At 46.1% G+C, this 26291-nt stretch overlaps 1 protein-coding gene across 8 annotated transcripts in view; it reads right to left on the bottom strand.

Moving 5' to 3' along the window:
* The window catches only part of ROR1 (receptor tyrosine kinase like orphan receptor 1), a 152667-nt gene that overhangs the window by 94102 nt on the left and 32274 nt on the right, over nt 1-26291 (bottom strand). The window contains exons 1-4 of one of the 8 annotated variants that reach the window (XM_084527066.1): nt 13452-13585; nt 12779-12886; nt 12289-12384; nt 10451-10561 (exon numbers count right to left, since the gene is read on the bottom strand). The exons of 3 other annotated variants lie outside the window; for them this stretch is intronic. In XM_084527066.1, the coding sequence (XP_084383192.1) occupies nt 10451-10561; nt 12289-12384; nt 12779-12884 (313 nt within the window). In that variant the 5' untranslated portion in view covers nt 12885-12886; nt 13452-13585. Of the gene's footprint in view, nt 1-10450; nt 10977-11577; nt 11732-12288; nt 12422-12778; nt 12887-13379; nt 13586-26291 lie in introns of those variants that run through there. 4 more of the 8 variants (XM_084527065.1, XM_084527064.1, XM_084527067.1 and 1 more) reach the window with 4 other exon arrangements.

Genomic DNA, 26291 nt, shown 5'->3' with positions numbered 1-26291 from the left:
TGGTTCATCCATGAACAAAGGAATAATAACCAGTTTACAAGCCAAACTAGCCAAATAGCCTGTTTTACTGTTCCTTGCCTTGCCCAATACTGGACGGACGCTTGCGACTTCCAGCGTCCTGCCATCTTTTCATTAAACACTAACGAGCTGCAAACTGAAAACTTCTGATCACTCTCCCTCAAAGAAAAGCCAAAGGGGCTGACCAAAAAGCACCGAGAAACTCCTGCAGGACCCAGCCCCAGCAGCACGGTGCGCTCTGCAGGAGCAACCCCGGGGAATTGCGCTGTGGGAGGCAGGGGCGATGCCAGGCTCTAGTCCTTGTCTTTGGCCACCTCCTGCCCTGTTCTCACCATTCTGGGCCCTTGCACAATTTACAGACATCAAACCAACACACACTATGCACTACTGTATGTCTTTCTAGCAGCTCTTGTTTACTCGGTGCGTTTCCTTAAGCAAAATAGTAACAGAGAAGATTTGGGGGTTTTGGTGTCCTAAAAGCAGCCATTCCAGTGCCATACATAGCTAGATTCCTGACTTTGTGCTTTTCACCTTTCCGTGTATTTCACACGGTCTATAAAATCTGCATTGGGACCTCTGCAAGTTTAACAACCAGCAGCTTGTGGATTCAGCACGGCACTTGAGCAGATGCTTGAATTCTTTGCTATACTGGAGCAAGGGGCGATATCCAAAAAGCACACAACCTTATCGCAGCAGTATTAAGTCAATATGAGAAGCATGGTTGGACTGTTCAATATTCTACAGCACACATTTCCTCCCAAGAAAAACCCAAGCGAGTTCATTCTGTCAGCAGCATTCTGATTAAATCTCTTAAAAATGGGTAAGGAAGAGCAGGAAGGAACAGGAACATCAAAACCTGCTCTTAGAATGAAGCTAGCCATAAAAATGGAGTTAGAAACCTTTAGGGAAAAAGCCTGTATAAAGGTACTAGACCAGTATGAGAGCATTTTTAAATGTCCCTTGACTTGTAGAAGTTGCAGAGTGTTTCACAGTCAATTCCCTCCAGCACGTTTTTGTACAAACCCAGAGGACACCTTGCAAGCCTGCAGACCTGCACTCGGAGCAGCCCAGCTGCTTTGCTGAACACTCACCTGCCTGCTGAGCAAACATTTGTCTGCTTGGGCAATCCAGAAAGCAGACCTTCTGCTTTCCTGTGTAAGTTGGTGCCAGCACAGGGAACTTTTCCACGACACTCACAACTGGGTACAGACCACAAGCTGCTGAGCCAGGCGGTGCTCTCATGCTCATCCACCTCCCGTGGTGCTTAAAGAGGAAAGGATGGCTTAGATTCACTGTTAAAATTAAGGGTCATGTTGTTATCCAGTCCCAGAAAAATGTTCCCTGGCAATACTGTGGCCACATTAAACATTTTGCTAACATAAGCCTGGTTGGGGCTTCACATCTGCAGTTACCACTACATGTTTGTAAGGCAAAAGTAGGGTTTTGAGAGATAAATAGTAAGAGGAGATAATACGCACTAAACATCTTTGTAGAAAAAAAAAAAAGAAAGATAAATTTAAAATACCAAACTGGTAACAGAGCTGAAAGGTTAAAGTTAAAAATACCTGTAACTGGTTAGTATTTCTAACTTTTAAGTACTTTCATTGATAGTTAGCATCTCAGGTGCCAAAGTATAACTTCTCCATGCATCCTACAGAGAATTAGGGAAAGAGCTCCAGTTAGCTGAAGGTGAACATCTGACTCTGAACTACAACTTCTGAAATAAATAACACGCCACTAGGACCTCACTGTGGAAACACGACCTAAAAAACTTCTTTTTTTGTAATGAATTTCTCAGCAGAGTGTAGTTTCAGCTGCTTACCTCTGATGACTCAAAATGGGACTTGCGAAGGGTAAGGCGAGTACAATGCTGTAGGAGTTTGCTCCTTAGGTAATATAAGATTACATACATGTAAGTAAGAAATAACAGAAGTTCTGTTTTTGTAGAAAGTGAGAAAAGGGCAATCATATTTGTATAATGTTTAATCCATATTTTTGCCTTTTGTGACTACCTTTAATAGCATGCCAATTACAAGTGCTAGATTTTACAGCATGGTAAAGTAACATGGGTAGCAAGGGAAGCGAGACAGAACAACATTATCACTGAGATTAGGAGTCTGTTGGCAACGCTATCAAACGAAGCATGATGCAAAAGTCACCGGATTGCCACATCACTGGCAACTCAGCACATACCCACAACCACCATCAGTGCCGTTCCAGTCCCATGTAAGCACAAATAGCTACTGGGTCACTGGGAAGTGCGTTGTCTCACCCAGGAGGACCCCCTTTCCTCCCCACTCATGAACGTGACAATTTGGGACTTAAGTGGGGATGCTGCCTTATGCAGCCATCCGAATAACATATACTCTGTATGTAGTAAATAATAGTGTGTAAATAAATCAGTGTGCAATGTGTGCTTTCGAAACAAAACGAACTTGAAATGGCATTTCAGTCCAAGCCAGGTTTCGGAGCACAGCGTTCGGGCACTGCACCAGCGGACCACTCTCAGCGGCACTAAGTTCAGCCTTCCCACATTCCTCTCGGCTGCCCCCCACACTAGATGATGTGGTGACAGACATGAAGGGATGAAATCACAGCGCTATCTTTTTTAAATTGCCAGAAAAGTGATTTCTCACCATATGGGATCCGTAACAAGGCTGAAGCCTCTTACATTGCTCTTTCCTTCCCTTGGCATGACACAGTCCCCCACCCGAAATTCACCCCCTCAGCAGTTTCACCACGGTGCTAATCCAAATGGGTTTTATCTACCCCGACATGTAAATTAAAACTTAAGTTAGGAACACCACGTATCTAGATGATGGAAAAAATAGACGTATACATAAGCTTGTCTAATGTTAGTACTGGCAAAGCCTGACACAGAAATCATGTCTGGAAACCTTATCTGGGAATTACTGCCCCAGCAGCACAATGCTGTGTGTGCTCCATCGCTCCCAGCCCAGGTTGAGCTGAATTCACGTTTTTAAGTTAGGCACAGCTATCAAGCACCACTTCGTTAAGCACCACGACTTACTGCAAACCCTGTAAACTCCTAATTTCTTGCATTCTTTTAGTTTGACTTTAAACCCGTCTTTGAAGAACCTGCTATTTAACATCCTAAAATCTCCCTGTTATCACTTTCATCGCAGGTGAGTTTACCAAAGTTCAGTTCTCCACAGAATGAATAATATTGAAAAACTAGAAAAAAAGAAAAAAAGAAAGATGGGTTACAGGTAAGCCGTAATGAAAATCCTGTCTACATCAACATTAGCTGGCAAGTTAAATTTTTGAAGTCAGTAGTACTTCCATCACACATAAATTTATATTCTTAAGTGATCTGTTGAATTGGACTGTTTGTGTACTTCTCCACTTGAAGTTAGTCAATCACTAGGAACTAGTTTTGAAGACGACCTATTGGGTTACAGGTCATATATTTTTCCAAAGCGAAATTGTCTGAATTTTGCTAGTCATAAGAGAAGTGCAAAGATTTTTTGTACTTAGCCCTCAGTTCCTCTCCTTCACTTTTCCTGGGATACACAGACCAGACCTCTCTTAATGCAGAGCCACTATTTATTATTGTGAAACACACACACACTCAGGCATTCCCTAATTGTGAAGGACAAATGCACCAGTGATTAAGTCTACGGGGAGGGAAAATGAGGAGTCGTTTGAGGTTTTCTTAATGTATGTGTTCAGTTAGTCATCTTTTCCTGCTACTTATTTTTCATGGCAGGTTCTGAGTTTTCACCTGGGGTTCATCAAAGCCGTGCTCAGTTTGGTGTGTACGAAGCGAGCACGAAGATGATGAGGTTATTCTGCTAACGGCACAGGCTGCGGAGGTGGCTCGCGGGGTGGTCTGCTTCGGTCCAACAAATCTCTCACAGGAGTAACGCCGGCGCTGGAGCTACCCCGAGCTCACTCCTCCCTCACCACAGATCTGATCACAAAGGCTGCAGGGGACGGGACTGGGTGAATTTCTCACCAGGTCAAGGCTGAGGGACGCTGGCTCAGGCAGCACCTGAAGGAAGCCTGTGCTGCAGCTTTCTCTTATTCACACTCATTCTCTGGTAAACAGAAGACTTCAGTCTCTGCGGCTGTCAATCTAGCGCCTTTAACGAGCAAGAAGTTCATTTTATTAAAGGAGGAAAAACGTAGATTTCCATCACTCCTTATAAAAGGGCTAGAAAATGTCAAACATGTAGGTAAAAGTCATATTTCAAAACGGCTCCAGCCTAAACTCCCTTTCCCCTCGCACCTGCACGGTGCTGAACATGTGCTGTATGTCTCTGTGCTGGCTCAGTGCTCAACATTTGAACTGGACCCTCTCCAGCTTTTGAATAAATATCTCTTTGGGGGGAGAGGGAATTACATTCCTTAGTCAAAATACAGTTTTTCTTCTCTTAAATTTTGAAAGAAAAAAAAAAAAAAAAAAACACGTACTTGTGAAATGTTAGGAACCAGTCAGGAGAAGAACTGGAATCCTTTTCTATCTCCGGCCTCGGCCTGCTGAGGCAGGGCACACATTTGGGGAGTTACCTGAGGCACTACGTGGTACAGCAGCACTGAGGAGATCCAGTGGCCCGTTTGGGATCAAAACACCCAATTTGTCTCTCATAAGATGCTGAATTACACAAAAACTAAGCGCTTTGGGAGTCCTGCTCAACAGTGAGGGGCTGCCACCCCAATTAACGTGGTAACAATTAAAAGGGCTTCCTTCCCTCCCAAGCAGGTGTTTCAGTCCTCATGGTTCATTGAGGAAGATTACACAGCATCTGTACTTTGTAGGGATGTACTCTCATCATTTTTATCATGTATAAGAAAACAGATCAAGTAATCCTCAGGGTAATCTACAGAGATCTGCCTCCTATGACTGACTTGTGCTCGTGCTGTGTGATCCAGAGACCAACTGCAGGATTTTAACCCCAAAATGAGGAGGTGACCCCATGAACGCAAGATCCTTACAGCAATCAAACCCCAGCCCCACACAGCAGCGACGACAGGAGCTGAGAAAGAAGAGGAACATGCAGGGGAAGCTGAAGCCTAGCACAGCCTGGGGATATCAGCTGAGAGTTTCGTGTTCCCAAGGAAAGGCACCAAATGTACACCACAAACTTCCACCAGTCTGGAAAAGCTCAAGGTTGGTAAGGCCGCTGTGTGGGTTAATCCCACAGCTCAGTTTGTACATGTCCGAGGGCTGGTAGGAGTGGGTTTGGGGATAATAAGAACAACTTTAAATGTTCAAGAACTCCTTGGAATCCCCAGTTTAGGTGTGTGGTATAAACAAGCCACGGAATTAACATAGCCGAGAACAAAGAGACCTGTGAAAACGCATAATGAAGGAAGCCGAACAGAAAAGAAGAAAGGACCAGATGTCAGATTATACTTCAAGCAAAGTTACCAGTTTGTTTTCCCACTGATTTCAATATCTGAAATACACGCTTCTGCCAAGACAAACAGGTGATTAAAATATATTAAAAAAGCCAGCAAGCAAAGGGCTACATTTGTACTCGCTTTACATTTGTCAGCCATTCCAGAAGTTATAGCACATCCATAGCACAGCAATAATAATATTAATTTTACAAAGGCTGACTGTTTAATTGCAATTAACTGTGGCCTTACAAAAAGGGAAGAGGCGCTCTCTGGAGTATTCACAAGCCTCATTTATCCTGCAAGGACAGCGAGATGAACCTGGCATGAAATATTAAGATCACAATTGCTATTGGCAAGCCATCTGACGGGAAGCTGCTAGCTTGAAAGAGCACGGATTATACAAAGGAGCAAAGAGTAAAAACACGGCAGTGAATCAGCTCCACAAAATGCCCTTTCATTGCGCTGCGTCGGCACCGGGTGGGCCCTTGGCAGCCGGCGGTGGGCAGGAGGCGACGGCCGCCGGGAACGCCGGGGTGCCAAGGGGTGCCGGCTGGGGGCACAGCATCCAGGGCACGCCAAGAGCATGCCAAGAGCTGCTGACAGGAGCACAGCACCACGGTGAGCTGCTGCCGTCCCCTTTTGTGGCAGGCACGCTGCGCTTCGCTTGAACTGAACGAGTGCCATCCGCCCGTTAATTAAGTTTCTTGCCCCAACCGCTCCTGCTGGGAAGCTCTTCCAGTGCCTCACAGCTTTTCCACTTTGAAAACATTAACTTAAATTTACCGACGGCCAGTTTAGGCAAATTTAATTTTGCATCAGCATTTATCTCTGCCTCCCTTTCTGGCATCTATGGGGGTAAATGCTTTATTCATACACAACGCCGCGGCAAGCGTTTGGTTTGACTGAACAACCCTATCTGAGCCTCACCAAGGAGCCCACCCATTTCAGCGATGGTCTTCATAGGCAGAAACCAAAGTGGCACAGAGAATTCCTAATGAGGTCTTTCCAGGACCTTTTGCATCTACACTGAAGCCTCCCTAGTGCTATTGTTACCTGATACACCTAGGCATTTCCATCTGCCTCCCCACACTGATGGTTCACCATCAGTATTGGGTTGGTTGGTATCCTCCAGTCTCTCCTCTGCTTTATTTTTCCTTGTTCTCCACATTCCAAAACAGAAAAATACTGAGGACAGCAACTTGCACATACAACTCCTATTTACCTTGGTCAATAAGCAAAGCAGAGGAAAAAGCTTCTCAGGAACCCCAAGCGCAAGATATAAAGTCTTCTAAAGGGACACAACTTGGGCTGGACCAACAATTTCAGTCAAGAACACCAACTTATTTGGTGGGCACATAAGTGATTAGGGGCTTGGTTATAAGAAAATTGAAGTCAGGACAGGCATGAGAAGGAACAGCATGAATGGAAGCGTGTTGCTGAAGGAGAACGTGTGAGATGGCTGGGCTGGGGCACAATGGCAGCAGACGAAGAAAAACGCTAAAGTCATCATTTTGATGCTGGGAAAGGAAATTTGCAGCCCTGGGAAGACTGCCTGCCCAAGAAATCGTGGCACACGCACTCAAAGTGCAAGCTCACCAGGGGTGCCCTAGCATCTCACCTTCCTCCTCCCCGCAGAGCTGGGAAGGGGCTGGTGGAGGAGCCAGCGAAGTCCAGGAGAGCATCGGCAGCCCCGCGGCGTGAGCGGCGCTGACGAGCTCTGTAAGGATGTGTTTGTGTTTTGCTAACAGCATAGCTCTTGTGCAACGTGTTTATGCAATAACTGCAAATAATGTAAGGAGGTCTTTGACTACGAGTTCCTAGCGGTTTGTAAAGCTGGTGGTTTGCCCGGGATCCTTGGGGTTTGGCTTTTTGGTTTGGGGGTTGAGTTTTTGTTTGCCTTTTTTTTTTTCCCCTCTCCCCGCTTCAGGTGCAATACACAATTTCTTAGCACAACGACAACCAGTGCTTGCAATACACCTTCCAACTATTCTCTGACGTCCAATCAACAAGTTTTATGACAATGACAATGCCACATGTCAACCTGAGGACACAGCCAGGGCCTCAATTTCCAGTCCCAACACGCGGCAGTAAAGTTCATTGGTCTCAAATTTGTACGGACTTCTGCGAGAAGCAGATCTTCCCCGTGCTGTACTTGCCTGAATTTACACTCTGCCATATGGAGGATGGATTGATCGGCCACTTGGGTATTTGATACAAGAGGCTAAACAGAGATCCTGAGTAAGAAACAGCAACAAAGGCTCGAAAGAAGAAAAACGGGTGATCGGATTGCTACAAAAGCAAAACCTGAAGCAGCAAAATTTCTGTTCAAAAAGGAGAAAGTCCTTGTATTTTAACAAAGCTGGTCAGAAATTCCTTAAGAGAGCGAGTTTCCACTGGGGAATGCCAAATCTGCGCAATCAAAACATTACCTGGAGATGGTTCAATTCTGAAGCATTTGCTGCACAGCCCTGCCAGGGCTCTGATGGGACCCTCGCTGCTGACCCCAGCCCACCACCTAGGAGGGGTTTTGCCCTCCCAGCTCCCCGCCCTTTGGCGAGCTGCCGGCCAGCCCCCCCAGCACCACTCGCCCCGGGTCTGCTGGGAAGCTCTGGCTCCCCATCAGCAGCTGACACCGAGCCAGAGCCGGCAACCGTAGCTGAGCCAGACACGTTGGAGCCATGGCTCCCAAGACTTCCAGTTTCCTGGCTTGCCTTCAGCCCACCTGGCAGATTAAAGGGCAGCCCAGAGCTTGCAAACATCGCTCCCAGGACTGGGTCTCGTACGGAGCCCCGGCTCGCGGGTCGGCGGCTCCGTGCACCCCAGGCAGCGCGCCCAGAGCGAGGATTTCGCAGCCCTGCCTTCCAGCACAGCCCTGAACAAACCCACAGCTCCAGTCCTCCTCGAGTGGTAATCGTCTTGCCCCACACACCTCCAACTTTAATCCTTTAAAAACACAAACAGGTTAACAGAGGGGAACGGGAACAAACCCTTCCCAGTTTTGTAGGTTACGGAGGGTTTCTCCGCCGGCGTTTGTGGCCCTGTAGCTTTCACGGAGCTGCCTCCAAAACGTGATTAAGCCACTACCTGCTGCGCTGCTCCTGAGCTCACCTGCCAAACCCTACACGTGCCAACAAAGGTGCTGGAGATGTTTGGGCAGCACCATGCTGCTGGCCCTGGAGTGACATGGTCAGGGTGGAAAAAGTCCGGGACAGAAAAGCGTGAACGTAATTTTACAGATTTCTAAAACTAGATTTGTACAAAATAAAGGAATTAGGAACATTTGTCCTTTGGAATAAAGCATAAGCTCTGAACGAGCCCTGAAGGTTAAGAAGTGCTTTAAAACGTCATCACACTGAGCCTCCCTGGCCACGTTTCTAAACCTCGAGGTCTCCTCTCTGGGCTGGATGCTCGTTCAGGAGGTTCAGTGCGGTCCCAGGAGCTCCAGCAACATTTTCAGTTTTTTCAGTTGTTAGCCAGAGCACCGCACACAGCCCTGGAAGCCGCTGGATGCAGATGGGCTCCGAGATGTTTCCCCTCCAAACAAGATGGGTCCCTTGCAATGCTAAACCGCAGGTGTTCCTGGACTGCAGGAGGAGGAGGAAATACCACGCTGATGAAAACACAAACCATGCTCGCCAGGATGGACCCAAATCCCCTCCATACCCCCCCATGCTCTTTTGGCCAAAGGAATGGGCAAACACAATCGGTAATTCATCTCTGGGTCCCAAACGGGACTTGACAGCCTCTAAAGCAGGGCAGGGAGAGCACAGGTGGAAGCATCCCACGGGGATGGGGTGAGTGCAAGGAACCGATAAAAGTCCCAACAAAAACAGTTCACATTTCCTATTCTCTATTTCATCTATGGAAAAAAAAAAAAAAGAATCACATGGGGATATTTTTAAGAAATCACCATACGAGCACTATATCTCAGGCTCCCGAGTTAGGACACCGCTTCTGATTCCTCGAAGCTCTTCCCACGCGCCCGTTCCCTCCCGCTGGGTGCTGGTGCAGGGTTTCACCCCGCTCCCTCTCTCCCCTCCCCTGCTTCATGTTTTGCATCCAGGCTGAGACACACCCTGAGCACTTCAGAGCAACACACCCTGCTTCGTATTAGAATAGACACACATAATAAAAAAGAAACGCCAGCTCACTTTCCAAATGCCTTCTCTCCGAGGTGTAAAAGCACGGAGGGCTGCTGCCAGCACCGTGGTGTCACCTCGGGGGGTGCCTCGGTGTTCTGAACCAACATAGGTGCCAGCAGCTGTAGGACCCTGGCATGGGGAGATGACGAGCCTAATTTTTGGAGCCTGGGGGCAAACAGAGTCCCATTTGGTGCTCCTGGCCCAGCATCACCTTCTGGAGCAGGAGGAAAAGCAGCTCGGGCAGCAGCTCCCCTCACCTCTCCGCTCTCCCAAGAAGTTAACAGCTGATGGATCCCAAACGCACCCGCGGTGTGCAGGAAAGCGTTAAATAATGGATCCTTTTACACGCAGAGTGCTTGTCTCAATGAAATCACATCGGCGGTTTTTTCTCCAAAATCAGGCCCACCAGTGCTTGCTTTCTTTGAGAGCCAAACAACATTCTTGAACACCAGTTCAATATCTCCAGAGGTGTAAATCACCACGCTCTATCTTATTAGAAACATTTGAAAGAGGGCAAGTGCTTTCAAAGCCATAAACTTCAGATTCCATACGTGTTCCCAAAGCTGCAGTGAATACGCATTCCTGAATCGAACTGGTTTTAATTTGCAGTCCCTTTAAAGCACAAACGCAGAAGTTTAAGGATTGAACCAGCCTAAGTATCAGTAAGAAGACGTTTTAAAAATTGTCCGTTTGCAAAAGAACCGTGGGTTATTGATGTTCACAAGCCTGGCAGGGTGGGATAAACGAAGGCAACACTTCTCCCTGCCTGCTGCAAAGGGCTGAGCACCCCGAGACACAATGGGAACAGCCGAATGAAAACCACATGATGGTTAAAGAAGGAAAAAAAAAAAAAAAAAAAAACAGCCGCATCCTTTGTGAACACAAACAACTAAGTCATGATGAGATAAAAAAAAAAAACATACCTGAAAGCCCGGGGGTGGGCGGGCACACGCCGCCGGTGCCAAAGCGTGCGGAGATCTCGCAGCAGCACGGCTTCTGGTAGCTGGCAGGGCTCCCTTTGCTCTCCAACAAGGCTTTTAATTAAAGATCCTCCCGTTATCGCTCACCGCAATCGCTGTCCTGGCGATCAGATCGGAGCGAGCGCCGCAGCACATCTCCCTTAGGAAACCGTGGCGCCAGCGCTCGCGAGGCAGCTCCGCGAACGGGGGGGGGTTCTCAAACGCGAGCTAAATAAATACACCCGCAGAAATCCCTGTTCAAAGGCGCCCATATGGAGCGGATAAAATGCACTTGCTGATGCAAGCGGACGTGTGCTTGCAAAGGCCTAATTAAAACTCCCGGCTCTCCGCGAATATTCTCAGGGAAGGAGCACTGCTGAGAAACGCTGGGAACGGGGGGAGCGGGTGTGAAAGGCACGGCTGCTTGGAAAGGGTTTTCTCCCACGTTAAAACCCGAGCGGTGGAAATCTTCCCAGAAGAGTTTTCGGTCCTGCATTTGAATTTAAAATCAAAGCGATGTACTTCTAAGGAAAAGCGGTAAACAAAGCTCTGAAAGGTACCGTTTCCTACAAAACTTGGCTTTTCATTAAAAAAAGAAGAGTGGTGTGGGTTTTTCGTTTGTTTATTTCCCCCCAAATGTGTCTTTTCAACCCAGCTCAGTTGCAAGGCACCTGGACTTTAGAGTATTTTCCCAGCAGCAAGCCATCTCCTCTGTGCTCCACATGCAGAGAAAGCACCTTTTGTTGGCAGCTGGAGAACGGCCCAATACCGAGCACTCGAGTAAGTGTCATTTAGTCACCTAGAAGAAGCCTTCTTTCCCCCCAGCCCATTGTTAGGGGAAATGCTGTGTTACTGAAAGCCTATTAGTGACAATACGGGCTTACACAGAAACACAGGACACATCCAGAAGGCTTACTTCAAAAGTCCTAAGTGTTCAAGAGATATTATTAACCTCAAGTGCTATTGCTTAGCAAATTGATTTCAACCCCTTTGGTTCCACACGGTGCAAACCATTCACCCAACGAGCAACCTGCCCCAACGCCAAAGCAGGACCCGACTTCACAGCCTTCAACAGGGACCACATCACCCACCTGCAACCCACGCTGCTCTGAGTCTGTGTCTACCCACCAGACACCTCGTTTTAAGATGCTGGATATATCAGATACAATGCAAGTTACGGGCATTGAATGACAAAATCCCCAAACTTTGCTTTTTGGTTGAGCTGGTGGCTAGCACAGGAAACAGCTAAGCAAAAACCATGGAAGTAGAAAGAAGTGGCTGGTGTTAACGCCGATTTGTGACCATGCCCTGCAAACGTAGATATTAAACACAAACTGTGATGATCTCCACTGCCCAGTGGGCAGCAGGAGGCAAGAACAAAGAGAAAAATGCCAAAGTGGGATTTCGAATCACCCCTGCCTAACAAGTCGGGACAAGGACAAAATATGCTGTGACCTGACACAGGCAGAAGCCTTCTGCTTCTCAGGGTGCACAGGGACTTAACCTCCTATTTTCCTCCATAATCCCCTAAATACTTTATGGTGAGACAATAAATTCTGTCGTTAGGATTTACTAAATCCTGATTACTTAAATTTGTGTACAAGACTGGCAATTTCAAATCATTACCAGTGGAATGGTGAAAAAAATACAGTGCTTAGATGGAGTTGGTATGAAAGAAAATGATTTTTTTTTCCCAGTAGAGGAAAAAATATGCATGTCACAGGTGTTCCTGTAATAACAGCACCTCAGGCTGTGATGGTTTTAGGTCAGAGAAGGTGACAGAGGTCAGATCAGGTCAGTACCTTGATGTGAGGCCTCCGAAAGAAAGCAAAAGGCTGCAGGAAACGCTGACAGCGATCCCCGGAGGTGACACGCAGCTCTCAGCTCTGCAGAGGTCCCTGACGGCAGGAGGCAGTGGAAAAAGCAAGTTGGGAGCAGTGTGAGTTACTGTGGTTTTGCATGTGCTGCTCACCAGGAGACAGGTCTTAACCACTTGTGGTTAGTGGAAAAAAAAAAAAAAAAAAAAAGAGAAGAGGGTTATTAACTGCAGTGAAACGGAGCGATTCATTCAAAAACAACCCAAACTCAAGAAAACAAGCAGCCAAGCAGAACAAACACAAACACAAAACCCAAGAGACCCTCGGGAAAAACAGCTATGAGAAAACAGCCCGAACGAGGAAAACCACTTCAGGAAATGGACGCACACACAAGCTGGTGAGCGCCAGGGTATTGCCCTCCCCTGCTTCTGCCGGCGCTCCCCCCCAAAAAAAAATGAGCTCCCATCCACCTCACCTCTGCGGGCTGAGCTCCAAACACCGCGAGGAGCTGGGATCAAAGGGCTTGTTAGCTGCTCCGCAGCCCTCCTCACAACAAAGGAAGTTCCCACCGCGCTTTCCATCTCTATTTTTCCATCAAAATTAGGAGAAAGCTATCTCAGGGCAGCAATAAAATCCGCCTACAGAACCGTGTCCCTCAAATTCCTTTTTGCTGCTCTTTTTGCCTCCACATCCTTCCACCCCGCGTAGTTTATCTGTCTGAGTCAGGGGACAGATCCCAAACCTGTGGATTAGCAGAGGTATGCAAGGCAACGGTACACGGGAGCGGAGACTCATTTTTACCTTTGAAGCGAGTCACTAGAAGCTGCCAGCTTGGAAAAAAAGAAAAAATCTCTCACCCTGTCATGCTAACACGGTCACTGTGGGCTCCAGGAGCAGCCTCATGTGCACCACAGGGACATGGATGCATGGATACAGCCCATCCCTAATGCATACCGCAGGACCTAGCCATCAGAGTTTGTCCCCAGACGCCACCAGGAGAGGTGACACCACCACGATACCTGCAGGATGAACAGGGGGTTACCCCAAAGCATAACACACAACACGTGAGAACTTACCCCGTACTAAATAGTCAGACTTTCCGCACTTTTCCCAGCCACCAACCTGAGCTTTTGCTTTGTGCCAGTTACCTCACTTTAGGATCTTTTAAACAAGACATTTACGCAAACAGGGCTTGAAGAAGCACAAAAGTGATGTCTATATGCTAATACAAGTCAAAAGCCAGCAGGTTTTAGCCTAGCTTTTGCCCTGCACATCGATTCCCCCTCTATATTCCTACTTATCCCTGAACCTTTTGGCTTTGGAAAGGGGTTCCAGCCTCTGAGCCAAGGCCTGAAGGACAGCACAAGGCTGTACTTCAAATGTTTGCTGCCTTCCTAGTGCTCTTGCTGAACTCCTCCTAGCAAATGACATTCACCTGAGCAATACCTGCCCCTCGAATCAGCTGCTGCCAGCCCAGGTGCGTGTCGTGAAGGCTGACCCCCTCCCCGAGCACACCGTGTAAATCATCAGATCTCTTGTAAAATCAGCAGGGCAGCTGATCGTACAAGATACCAAGCCCCACACCTGCATTGCTGAAAGCAGGAGCAAGCCCTCAGCACATGCATACTTTTTCCCCTCCATTCATCTTTCAGATTTATTCTTGTCACTAACAAAACCTATTTCCTCTGCGAGCCTTGCAGAAAAGAAAAGGAATAGGATGGAAATAACTTGATAAATTGGATGTTACTTACGGCCTGATCAAAGCCCGCTAAAATTCAATGCGAGTCTTTCTGCTGACCCACCAGGCTTTGGGTCAAGCTTTTAAGCACTTACTTAATTTCAGCCCTGGCATTTAGAGTGCCTAAGTCTTCGGTATGGAAACGCCAACTCTTGGGTGTTTGATGGAGCCTCCCTGTTTGGCTCGGTCACGTTACGGGTTTAAAACCTGTGAACATGAAAAACCCAGAAGAAAAGCAGGAAGGAAAGCACATGTCTAGTTCCAAATGGAAAAATAATCAAGGAAGCTGGGAATAACATTGCCAAGAGAAGTGAAATCTAGAAATTTGATTTAGTGCTGGATTATCAGCTGGTCCCAGCGCCTCGTTTTAACACCAGCTGCTGGTTTGGAGTTTAAAGCCATGCACTGTGCAGGACCCTGGGCACTCTTCTCATTTCTTTATGCATGGTTGCATGTAACAGCTTTCTGCAGGCTATCGGGTAGACCTTTACAGCATATTTCATTAAGAGCTGTACAGACAGAAACAAAATAATGAATTATTAACTTGTTAAGAAATTAAAACCGACTTTCTCTTGAGCAGGAGGGTGCTTTTTGTTACCACTCTTGTCGTTTTTTCCAGCAAAGACAGAAGCAAAACATAACATGTAGAGCACTCTACCTGCCTTAGCACCAGGCTGAAGATAATTAAAACTGGTGAACTATTCTAGGACTGCTCTCCAAAACCGTGTGCAGCCAGGTACACATTACTGGAGGCCATAAATGTTCACCAATTTACAGCTAGAGAAAACGTGGCCCTATCAAAGCAAGCACAGAGCCAAAACACAGGAATTACACGAACAAAAGTGATAAAAGCTAAAATCAATTACCACTGCTCTTGTGCTGCCTACCTAGGAACTGCACTGCTTGTCCCACGAGAAAAATGATTCCCTCCAGCTACGACAGACTGCCTCAAGCCTCGCAGTCAGACGGTGAATTATTACAACTCTTCCCATTTTTCACTTATTATAGTTTTCAATATAAAATGAGTCCTGAGCAGTTACCTTTTTTTTTGGCATTTCTACTTTGCGAGTGAACTCTTACACGTTTCTACTTAAAAATTACGAGGACCAAATCAGAAAGTTGATCTTTGTAATTATGTCGATATTACAGATGTATTAACTAACTAAAGGCTTGTGCTAACTAAAGGTGTACACCAGCTTCATGCGTGCGACTGCCTAGAGCCCAGGGGGAGAGCAGAGGAGCCAGCAGCCTGCCTCTGACAGAGGCCAGCATGGGAGCTGAAGAAGAAAAAACAAACCAAAAAAAAAAAACCCACATTTTGGCAGGAGAGAGAAATCTGCCTTCAAATCACATCCATTCAGGGGGATGGAAGGTGTAAGTGCTGGAATCCTTTATTTTTTTAATGTTATCTCAAGTTTTATGCCAACTGCAATCACTCTGAGTTGCTTTAACTTGCAAGGGACAGCTTAAAATAATCATTTCCAAACAGGCTAAAATAAAAGTCTCATCTGAAGTGCAGAAAACAGACAAAAGCTGTTCTGGTCTCCTCTCCGTGCAGGTTCTGTGCAAGTCTCCAGCTCTTTTCTGTTTCTTTTAATTTGTGAGGATATCATCCCTAAACAGAAACCAGCAACACACCCACCCAGCCAGCTGGCTGTAAAACTAGCCCCTGACTCTCGCTGCAGCCAGAAGTGCCAGTCTTCGCCCAAATGATTCTTCAACTTTTTGGGGAAAAAAAAAGATGATGAAAGATCATTCTTAGATGGACGCGGTAAAGTATAAACCCAAAACTGAAGCAGTGTGAATACCCACTCTATAGGAATTAAAGGTATAGAAATAATTTTATGCACAATTCTGTATTTAAGAAGACTGCAAAATCTCTAATTCTTAAGCATGGCCAAACCTCCAGAATTAGGACCATGTTGGTGCTTCTCACACTGCGCCCCATGTTCGGGGCATGAGCCCTATCTCTGGGTTATCTCTATAGCTACAGCGGGCCCAAAATGCATTTGGGACACTACGTTAGGAGAGCTGCAACTGCTACAGCAAACCCTGGAAAACAGAAACAGCTTCAGGGAAGCTCCCAAGGACAAAGAGAAAACCAGACGACAAAGCAGGACAATCGGAAAAACTTAACACCACCAGTTGTCACAGCTTCTCCTATTGTTTATTTAATATGACTATGTCACGACACTACAAAGACACAGGGGATGAATATTAGGCTGTGCTATTTTCCTGTTTGCAATTGTGCTGTGTGATTATAATTACGAATTTGACTTCCACATGCCTCAGTTTCTCCGACAAGAAACCTCGCGCAGACTTTGAAGTGCTTTGACAGCAGCAGGAACAAGGAGCTCTGCAACGCAGATCCTATCATTATTTAATTCCCAACATGGCTCGCTGCCATTTATGGAAGAAAAATTAAAAGGCATTGATGTACCACTGCCTTCTGTCTCAACCAGGCTCAGCTTCACCTCATAGAGCTAATCCACCACTTACTACAGCCAATGTAGAGACTCTTGTTGCCTCGAGTAGGCTTTGGCTCACATTCCTGCTCAAGAAGATAGGGGAAGTGCACAGGAGCTGCCCTGAGAGCAGAGCTTTTGCTGCTTCAGCTGCCTTCCAACCTCCAAAGGTTGCAAGAAAGACAAAGAAGTGGCCATGGGTAGAAAATACATTAGATGTAACTTTCCTTAAAAGAGGAACATTTTTTATGTGTGTAAGCATAAGATAAAATGTACACACAGGAATTAATTCTGGGCAATACGTGATGTAACACAAAATAGACGCAATTTGCTCCAGCGCCCTCAGCACCTGCCTGCCTGGTAGCAGTTGCACAGATCGTGGCCTACGTGAAATGGTTAAAGGAAAATAAAAGACAAATAATGTAAATAACCCACGCTTCTGGCTGTGCAGTGATGAAAATGTTTAGCCCAGCCATGTGTGGAGTAGGTCTGCTCTTTGGGCAAATCCATCACAATACATGACCAAAAAAAAAAAAGTCTGTATAAATACCTCAAAAATAATAGCCAAAGTACACGCTAAAAGTAAACTGGACACAGAACAGACTTCACTGTCTGTGACTTTTTTCATTAGGAAGCAACTAAAAGCAACTAACAGACAGGGTAACTCAACGAGGAGTCAAATCCTTTGTTATGACCTGGTTTTCTCTAAGCACTACCACTATCCTAATGCACTTCCACCTTTCCTGAAGAAACTACAAAGAGCAAAAAAAAAAAACAAAAACCACATATAGTTGATATGCATGGCTGTTCTAAAGCTTAAAAATGAGAACAGGCTGCTGTTCGAAAAGTAAATAATTTATAATAGATTCAAACGATTAGGATTAACCAGCTTAGTTCTTAAAGAAAAGAAAAAGAAAAAAAAAAAAAGGATATTTGATTATTCTAAGATCTGTTTTGGAAACCATTTCTACCTTATTTTTCTTGGTAACACAATTTCATGCTACAAAAAAGGCATCAAACGATGAAAAGCGTTTGTTTCTTTCTAGTTCTTAAGTAAAACCAGCAATGTTAAACAGGTCAGATATAATAAATACAGCTATTTCGAGGGAAAGAAAAATGTTTTCCTGTCCTAACTTTGAGTGACAAGAGAAAATTTTTACCAGCTTGCAACTCCACTTTAATAAAAGTGTTCAATTCTATTTAATTGGATATATATGTATATGTTATATTGGGTTTCTTTGTTGCATTTTTCAAATTAATCATATACCATAGAAGCAACGTTTTAAAGTGAGTAGATGTTCTAGACACCTTTACAAGTCCTGTTCTGTGGCAGCCACAGTCTCCTAGCCCATATTTTTACATTTCTGATACTTGGATTACCCCGGCAGGAAGGCGATAGTCCTTGAATAGAGCTTTTTGTTCAGCCTTCTAATAGCTTCCAGCACTTGCCCCTGCCCACAAGATACATACCAAATTTAGTTAGACATCCAGGCCAGACGTGAAGAATTTCTCTGTCAGATCCAGTAAACGCCACCACTTTAACATCTTGGCTTCTCGAGGGCAAGGAGGAGACGGCGAGGCAGCGACGGTGCCTCGCAGCGGCCCAGTGACACACGGCGGCTCGTTAAAGGAAGTTAATTAATGAGGCTACTAACCTCTGCAACCCCCCCAGCCGCTCCTCCTTTAGATGAAAAAAGAAAAAAAAAAAAAAAGAAAAAAAGAGCCATCCATCCTTAGCTGCACCCAGCCCTATGAGGACTGGTAAGAGATAGATAACAGAAATATAGAAATATGATATTTTTAAGTCAAGCGTACCGTGTAATACTCCCTGAACTCAAATCCATCTCCTATTTCCATGTGAAGACACCAAAGAAATTGCAGCCAGCTCAGAGAAACTCTTCTTGTTTTAGATTTGTAACCAAGAGCTGCGACCTAATGAAGGCAACCAGCAGGCAATTTGTACTCTTGCATTAAGTGATTGTGGTTTCCGTCGCTAACTCGTCACGCTGTCCTCCTCCCGTGCCAGAGCGGTGCGAAGGGAACGCGATCCTCCTGCCATCACCCCACACAACCCAGCAGCGAGAAGAGATTTGTGCCACCAGGATGGGCACAAAGCCCCACGAGATGCCCCTCACCATGCCCTCTGGAGGGTTTGGTTGTGGGAAGAAGCCTTCTCTCTGGGCTGGCATCCCTCTGGGGGATGTAAATGTTTGGGAAACCACAAGGCAGCCAAGGGGGACCCACGGCGGGGCCGGGCAGCGCGGGGCCATCTGGGGACTGCGATGCTGAGCGCCCGTCGATGGTCCTCATTTGGAAGCAATTGCCCCACGCAATCCATCAGGAGGGGCCAGCGAAGATATCTTGGTGCAGTGGAAAAAAAACGAGTGCTTCATTTATACACGACAATTAGAGCAAATTGGATTGATTTCTTTTTTATTAATTTATTTATATACGTATATATATAGGAAGACTTTAAAATGAACTGTAAGTCAGAAGATCTGCCAAGGCTCCCTTCCCTAATTAAACACATATCTCGTATTAAAACCCTTTTTATTCCAGCTGCTGAGAGAGCATGGAGCTGCGGAGATGTATGGTTTGTGGGAAACATTGTGTTCCTTCTCGAAGGCTTCAGCTTTCACAAAAGACAGCATGTGAACACTTTCCATAAATACAGGCCGTGTTTTCTAATCAAACTACTGCCACTTCCATATAATGAGCTAGCAAACCAAACGAAAAGTTTAGACAAATATTTTCAGGTAAAGTAATGGGTTTCAAATGAAATGCAAGTTCTCACTGTAGCCGTACCTTTAGTAATTCCTGTTCTTAAAGAAGAAATAACACAATGACAGCGACTGAGATAAAGCATTGCCACTGGAGACTAACCAGGGCAGCAGCAGGGGTGACACACCAGAAGGTATCCACAAAGATTTTCTCTGGTAAATTCTTTAGAAAGGTAAAATTCCACTTTAGAAGCAACTTTACTGGCCATAGGTAGGTCAGCCTCAGAGTTCAGGTGAGACATGCACCTTTCTTGTGGAAGACTACTTCTTCTCCCGCAGTGTGAGAGTTCAGGCTGGTTTATCAGTGTTGACTGTTAGGTAAGGACAGAACAATGTTTGGTCCTTAATTACCTCCATCCTCTTGAAAAGGCACACGAAAGCTGTAATGTGAAATATTACAAACTCACACAGAAAATGAAGTGTTCCTGTTGTTGCATTTGGTGCTGTAGGAATACCCAGCCAGCTTTCTACAAGAAGAACAGAGCTCCGCAGGTCCTGCGCACACAACCTTCCTCTGGCTCAGAAAAACGAAACAACTGAGAAATGTCAAAGGCCTAATCCTGGGGAAACAGCTCTGTCTTTAAACACTGTCACTGTTTCCAGCCCTATAGCGGGTAAATACCTGCACGTTGTGAAGGGCAGCGTGGCCGGGCAGGGCTAGGTGCCAGCTAACGTGGACTCGGGTCACCTTGGTTAAAACAGGGATGTGCAGCCAGAGGTTGCCTTTGGGCTGGCACAGAAAATCCTTCCTTCCTAGTGGGAATCACCTTAAATACCCAAATTAACACATCTAAGAGCAAACAGCTCTTAGGATTCCAACCACGAGCCCTCTTTTACGCTAACCCTTCGCAACATGGTTTTATTTCTTCCTACATCCTACAGTGCTGTCTGACACACCTGAATTTCTGAGTCTGTGATACTAAGAAACTGCTTCCAGCTCAAGCTGCTCCTGTGAAACCCTACAGGGAAGGGTCCTGGTCCCGCACAGCTTCTGCCACCAGCTGCGGGTGGCTGTTGATGCTCGGCAGCACCCAAGGCCCCCTGGGGACCCAGAATTTCCCCTAAAAACGAATACACACCGCAGAGCTGAGCCTTGGCAGGCAGGTGGGTTTCCGTCTGGGACAACCGGATGAGTTTTCAGCTTTTTTTTCCATAACAGTTGGAGGCTCTAACGACCCGCTCACAGCCAGCGGAGGTGGGTGCCGAAGGGAAATGGGCTCTTCACCCCCCTGGGTGCCGCCAGCTTCGTGCCTTTGTCATGCGAGCACCTTGGTAGCCCCCTGCCTGGACATAAAGCCCCCAGCCAGGGCGTAAAGCCCCCTGTGCACCCCCAGAGCACCCGCAGCAGCCAAGCAGCCAGCATCAGCCCTTCCACACCTGCCCTGCCCCGAGCTAAGGACGCCAAAATCGCTTTTCCCTACCCCAACACAGATCCCTTCCCTCCAGAGCAGCGCTAGCAGCCCGGGAGCGTGCACCGGGCAGGTTTTACTGAATCCTCTCACACTTAGGTCACCGTTACACAATCCCCAGTCCTTATCGTAAGCGGGCTCCCCACGGTCTTCTCCGTGGAGCAGCGACGCCAAGAAGAGGCAGCGAAGGCTGATGGAAAGCCACTTGTGCATGTGCTGCTAGAGCCATTTCGCAAACCTCGGTATTTGTTTTAAAGACATCTCTCAAAGTGAAAAATGCTCCTACCTCCTTGTTAAAAGAGAATGTCGCAGACAGTTAATCTTGACCATTTATTTCATATCATCCAAACCAAAATATTGATACATCTGGACAAACTCAGCCCAAGAAAAGAGCACCATTCCCAAAGCATTCATGAACACAACCAACAGATCATAAATCGTAACTATCCAGAACTGACCACAATTAAATAATCTGTCAAGGGAGGGGGTAGGCAGCCAGTCTGGCTAGGTTGAGGCCGCTGATAGAAATTTAGAAAAAAGCTAAATTAAAAGTATCAACAGTTTGTTGCGCTGGTGTCTCCTGAGTCACCGAGTTAAGACAGCCTAAGCTCCAATAAACCCCTCAGGGTGGGTCAAATGTTTATTAAATTGTGCCCTCGGGACTCTCCCAAATGCAGGAAAAGTCATTTATAGGCTCAGCTCTTCCATCAGAGCCAGTTCAGGACAGAGCTCTGCCTGCACAGCTAGCAGAGGCATCCCACCGGTGGAGGGAAGCTGAGGACCAGTCCCTGTTGTCCCCTGCCAACGGGGAAATGGGGGACGTGGGTCCAGTCCCTAGGTATGGAAATGTGGGCTACAAGGCATGGCCCCACCAGCTGGGGCTCTGCTGCTTTCTGCTGCATGCTGGGAATCATGGCAGCACATGAGACTCTTTTTATTTTAAGGTAAATCCCCAAAAAACAGAATGATTTGGAAAAAAAAATCCTCCAATCCCTCCATGTTTTTTTCACCTGTACCTTGAAGAGGCCAAACTTCAAGCCAAATTCACGGCTGTGGCATCCCTGGCTTGGAGGATCAAGGTAATCCTTGAGCACCCCAAGTTCAAGACAATAGCTGCACCCGAATGCCCTTTTAAAACATCACAGCTAGAAAGAAAAACAAATTTATAGACAGAAATCTGACGCTTAATTCCAATTTTGCCTTTTTGTTGTACAGCTCCCCAAAGACTGGGCCGACAAGTCCACCACATTCAGGGGATTGCCACTCTCTATAAAATGTTTTATTTCTCTTGACTGGATCATTGGGTAGACAACCTATTATTTCCTGTTGGGTAATTTGGGGTTTATGTCTCTGAATTGTAAAGGATTGGGGGCTTTTCTCATATACTCCACGTGCCCTTTCTTTATCTGTGCACCTAGACTTGATGCCAGCGGTGGCTGCTCCTCATCAGGAACCTGCAGGCTGAGCTTTCAGCAGGGAAGGACCAAAAGCTCTCCTCTGTTTAAATCAATGCAACCAACCGCTGAGAGCTCCCTGCGCTCGTTGCTCTTCTGTGAATGTCCTGAGACACATTCATTGTCCGGTATTTATTTAGAGTTCACTTCTTAACCATAACACAGACTACTTCAAAACTACAGGGGAACAAAAGTCACATTTACAGAACCCAAAGTATTAAAATTAGGTAGGTTTATAACTAGTGTTTGATTAAATGTCTCTTTCTTGGTGAAAGGGAGCCACAGCAGTGACATGGGATTGCAGTTTGTCCTTAACGCGCCTGTAAATTACAGTAATTAACTTAAACCATGACCCTGTTATTTCCATTACAGTAGTATTTTAAAGTGAACACAAAAGCGTGAATTCAGCTAGGTATATCTTCATTTTATAAAAACACTTCTTTGCGATAGGTAATAAGATCTCACTGCTCTACTTCAGTTTGACCTCAACAGAAAACTAAACAAAGATTTCTGTACCACTGTGTGAATTATAAAAAATGAAGGAGCATTCCTTCCCATCAGGCCTTACTTTAAAATAAAGAGGCACTTCCCTGGCATTAAAAACCTCAGCATTTACCACTCCTTTTCAACCATCTGCAGCAAGTCACTCAGCTTGAGCACAAAAGGGGCCAACTGAAATAAAATGCATTCAGATAGCTCATATCTGTAGCTGATAACAGGTCTGAATTCTGTGACACTTATTTACACAAACAGCCTACAAGCAAACCATAGGCAATGGTTAATAATAAAATGTAAGCATCTGTAATAACAAATTCAAGTGATGTGAAAAAAATCACATTCTTTTACATTGAAATCCCAGTTTGAATAATGTAACAAAAAATTCTCCATCTGAACCAGTCTTTTGTTCTCGTTCAAGAAAGAGAAGTGTGTCCAACTTATTCTGCAAATTTCATAGCTTGTCTTTCCCATCAAAAGGGAAGGAGAGGTCAACCGAACAAACACAAAGGTGAAAAGGGATAAAGGTTAAACTCAATTTCCTTCAGTTTGAGAGTGGTTTGCAATAGAAAAAATAAAAGAGGAGGAGTACAGGTAGTTAACGTGGCTATCACCATCTTCACCACTATTTGTAGCAGCATTAGGCAAAGAGGTTCCAAACAATGCTATTCCTTTCATCTGGAGCACCTCTTTAAAACATTGCCTTTAGGAAATAATAGTGTTGTGTTTTTTTTTCCATTGACAACATCAGTGAAAGCCCCTCTGCACATCGTTTACTATCATTTGCATATTTGTACCTTTATATAGATAAACAGATAATTAAGGCCTTTCTATCCCTTCAAGCTTCACAGCTGGATCAGTTTGGAAAAGCAGGTAGAGCATCACCACATGAGCCCATGGTTGATTTGGAGTCATCTGAATTACGTCCACTCCCACGTCCCTTCGGCAGCCCGGTGCTCCTGACAGACCTTATCAAATCAAGGAGCTCCCAGGAACAAACAACAGTTATGGATCAACGTAACAAACCCTGACCGTCCCAGCAGCTCCACAGATCTTATCGCTGCGAAATAACGACAGGAATGTGCCTCATCCGAGTGCCCACACGATGGCCATTCGCACATCTGGCCAGGAAGCACGGCGCAGCCACTTCGGCCTCCTTGCGAGCATTAACGCCCAGACAGAGCTGCGAAGATAAACAGTGCTTTTGACGAGGCCCTCACTTTGATAAAACAAGATTTATTCTCAAGAATTAGCAGAGCTGCTCACAGCTTTCAGGAAGAAAATAAAGAAAAGGAAAATACATAAGCTGCTGGGGTGAGACTAATGATGATATATGCTCGACATTAAAACTGCTAAAACCCGGCTGTGTGTTGGTAAATTCTGTCATGTGCCTGGGAGCCTGGGTCCTGGCGTTTGAGCCAGCAGCCTTCAGTTCCTCGTGCTGCCTTTTACAATAACTCCTTTTGTTGCCCTTGCCAAGCCGTCGCTCCGCTCCTTGTGCTGTGAGAAGAGGCCGGTGCTCACCTACCGGCCAGAGGCTCAGTGGGCTTCCACTGATGTCTCCAACACTCTTTGCAAGTTCTTTCAATTCTTATAATGAAACCTGTCTTGCTGACAGGCAATCCAACAAACCTGTGCTCTCTGCAGCCTTATTTCTACCTTTTTAAGTTCAGTAACCCCCATTCTATGGATGTCGGTGTGGTGTGGAGAGCGTAGGCCGGGGGGGTGCTGGACACATCACCTCTTCCCTCCCTTCAGCTCAAAGCAGTATCAGCCGTACCACAAGTGGCTGACACCCTAAAATAACCTAAATAACAGCAGTTCCCTAAATGCTCCATGAAAGATAACCCGTTATCATACAACCAATGTTTCAGTCTGTGTGTCCCTTGCTGTTCAAGGCCCAGTCGCAGTGGACAAGGAGAACAACTACTGCCTTCCATGTGGTGGAGGCTCCTTAACTTGCTGGAAGAACACCGTCAGGTTTGCTCTCTCATGTCTGTGTGTAATTAAATTCATGTCATTAATGCCTGTAATTAAATTCAGTAACAACTGCTTCATCGTCCAGCTCTCCTACCTTTGCCCCCAGTCAGGGAGGCGAGGCTTGATGAAGAGGGCCCACGGCCCTCCTGGAGAGCCAGGCACCTCAGCCTTTTGCTCTGATCTCAGCCCTTCCATAACATAATCCTCGAGCAAATCTGCCTTCCTTCCCTGCTGAACATAGCACCACACACACAGGGTTCTCAGCAAAGGAGAGGTAATGGTTTGAACATTGTGCAGAAGTGTTGAGCACGGCGATACACACCGCAGGGAAAGTTCCAGGCACCGTACATCTGAGAAGCGGGGCCACCCGTTAATTATGCCCCAAATCACCTCAGAATTATGTGTTTGTTTTTCTTAATCAAATAGCAATTATTTCAAAATATTTTTCATCTCTACTCTCGTATGACTCATTCTGAATGACTCCGGCAGCAGCAGCTGCCTAGTCTTATCTTACCTTATTTGAAAGACAAAGCCCAACCAAACAAGCATCCTAACCCCCTAAAACCAGCATGGAGCAATTTGTCTGGCAGGACTGTGGAGGGGAAGCGTAAAAACTCAGAGCTGCCGCATACCAGCGTTTTGCATGCCCTCCGGTGACAGCCAGATCTCACCTCTCACAGGCTTAGAGCCAGACGGTGTGTGCCTAACATGTCACCATGGGTGTTGGTCCGGATCCCACCTGCTTAAAATGTAAGATTTATACAATAAAATGACATGTAAGCCAGCAAGGAGAAAGCAGACTTCTTATCTGCTCGTTCAAATACCAACTTGAAGGAGTTGCACTTTTTCCAAGAAGCAGCAGCAGGGAAAAAGAATAAAGTCCAGGCTACCTCCACCAAGTAAAGACTTCCACCACGGGGGCCTTCAGTTTTCCTCCCTCATGAACACAGAAAACAACTGCTCTTCCCCAGATAACCACTGAGAGAAATTACAGCAAGAAAACTGAAGTCTGTATTAAAGCATTTCCCAAATCAAAGGTGTTGCAATAGTAAATGGAGAAAAGAGAGGGACTGTGGGGCCACTGTGGGGCCACCTCAAGCGCCGTGGGGCGAGCCAGCCATGTCAGGGCCTCGGCACCATCAGCTGCAGAAAGCAGGACCTCAGCCATGCCAGCATATGATGTATATATGGGCTGTTATGCTCAGGTGGCAGCTTGATTGTTGTTATTATTGCTTTTTAATCATAACTCAGAGCAAAGTCAAAAGCTGCTACCTCAAATTCACTCCTTAGGAAAACGTACATTCCCTGATTCCACACTGCAAGACTCCTACCTGCACAAACAGCACCTTAAAGAGTAACCCAGATACTCTCCCATCAGCATTACTGCCCAATTAATACCAGCAAGGGAGAAAACCGTAGTTAACACTGCTGTAATTACAAGACAAAGAGCACTGGCGCAGTGCTAGCAGCCCACCAGAACAGAACCGCCGCGCTAAAGCAAGGCTCCGCTCCCTCCTGGAGCAGCTCAGACAATGGCCGCATTGTTCAGCGGCCTCATCGCTGCTGAAGGCCACCCACATCTTCCCCACTCCAGGCAGAAGTCAAAACCTTCCAGCTCAATAGACATCCAGTCAAAGGAGAAAGCATCTTTACAAGGCTCGTTCATT

Source organism: Aythya ferina (assembly GCF_964211825.1).
Source record: "Aythya ferina genome assembly, chromosome: 8".
In the NCBI taxonomy this organism is placed as follows: domain Eukaryota; kingdom Metazoa; phylum Chordata; class Aves; order Anseriformes; family Anatidae; genus Aythya; species Aythya ferina.
This window is presented reverse-complemented; position numbering and strand designations above follow the sequence as displayed.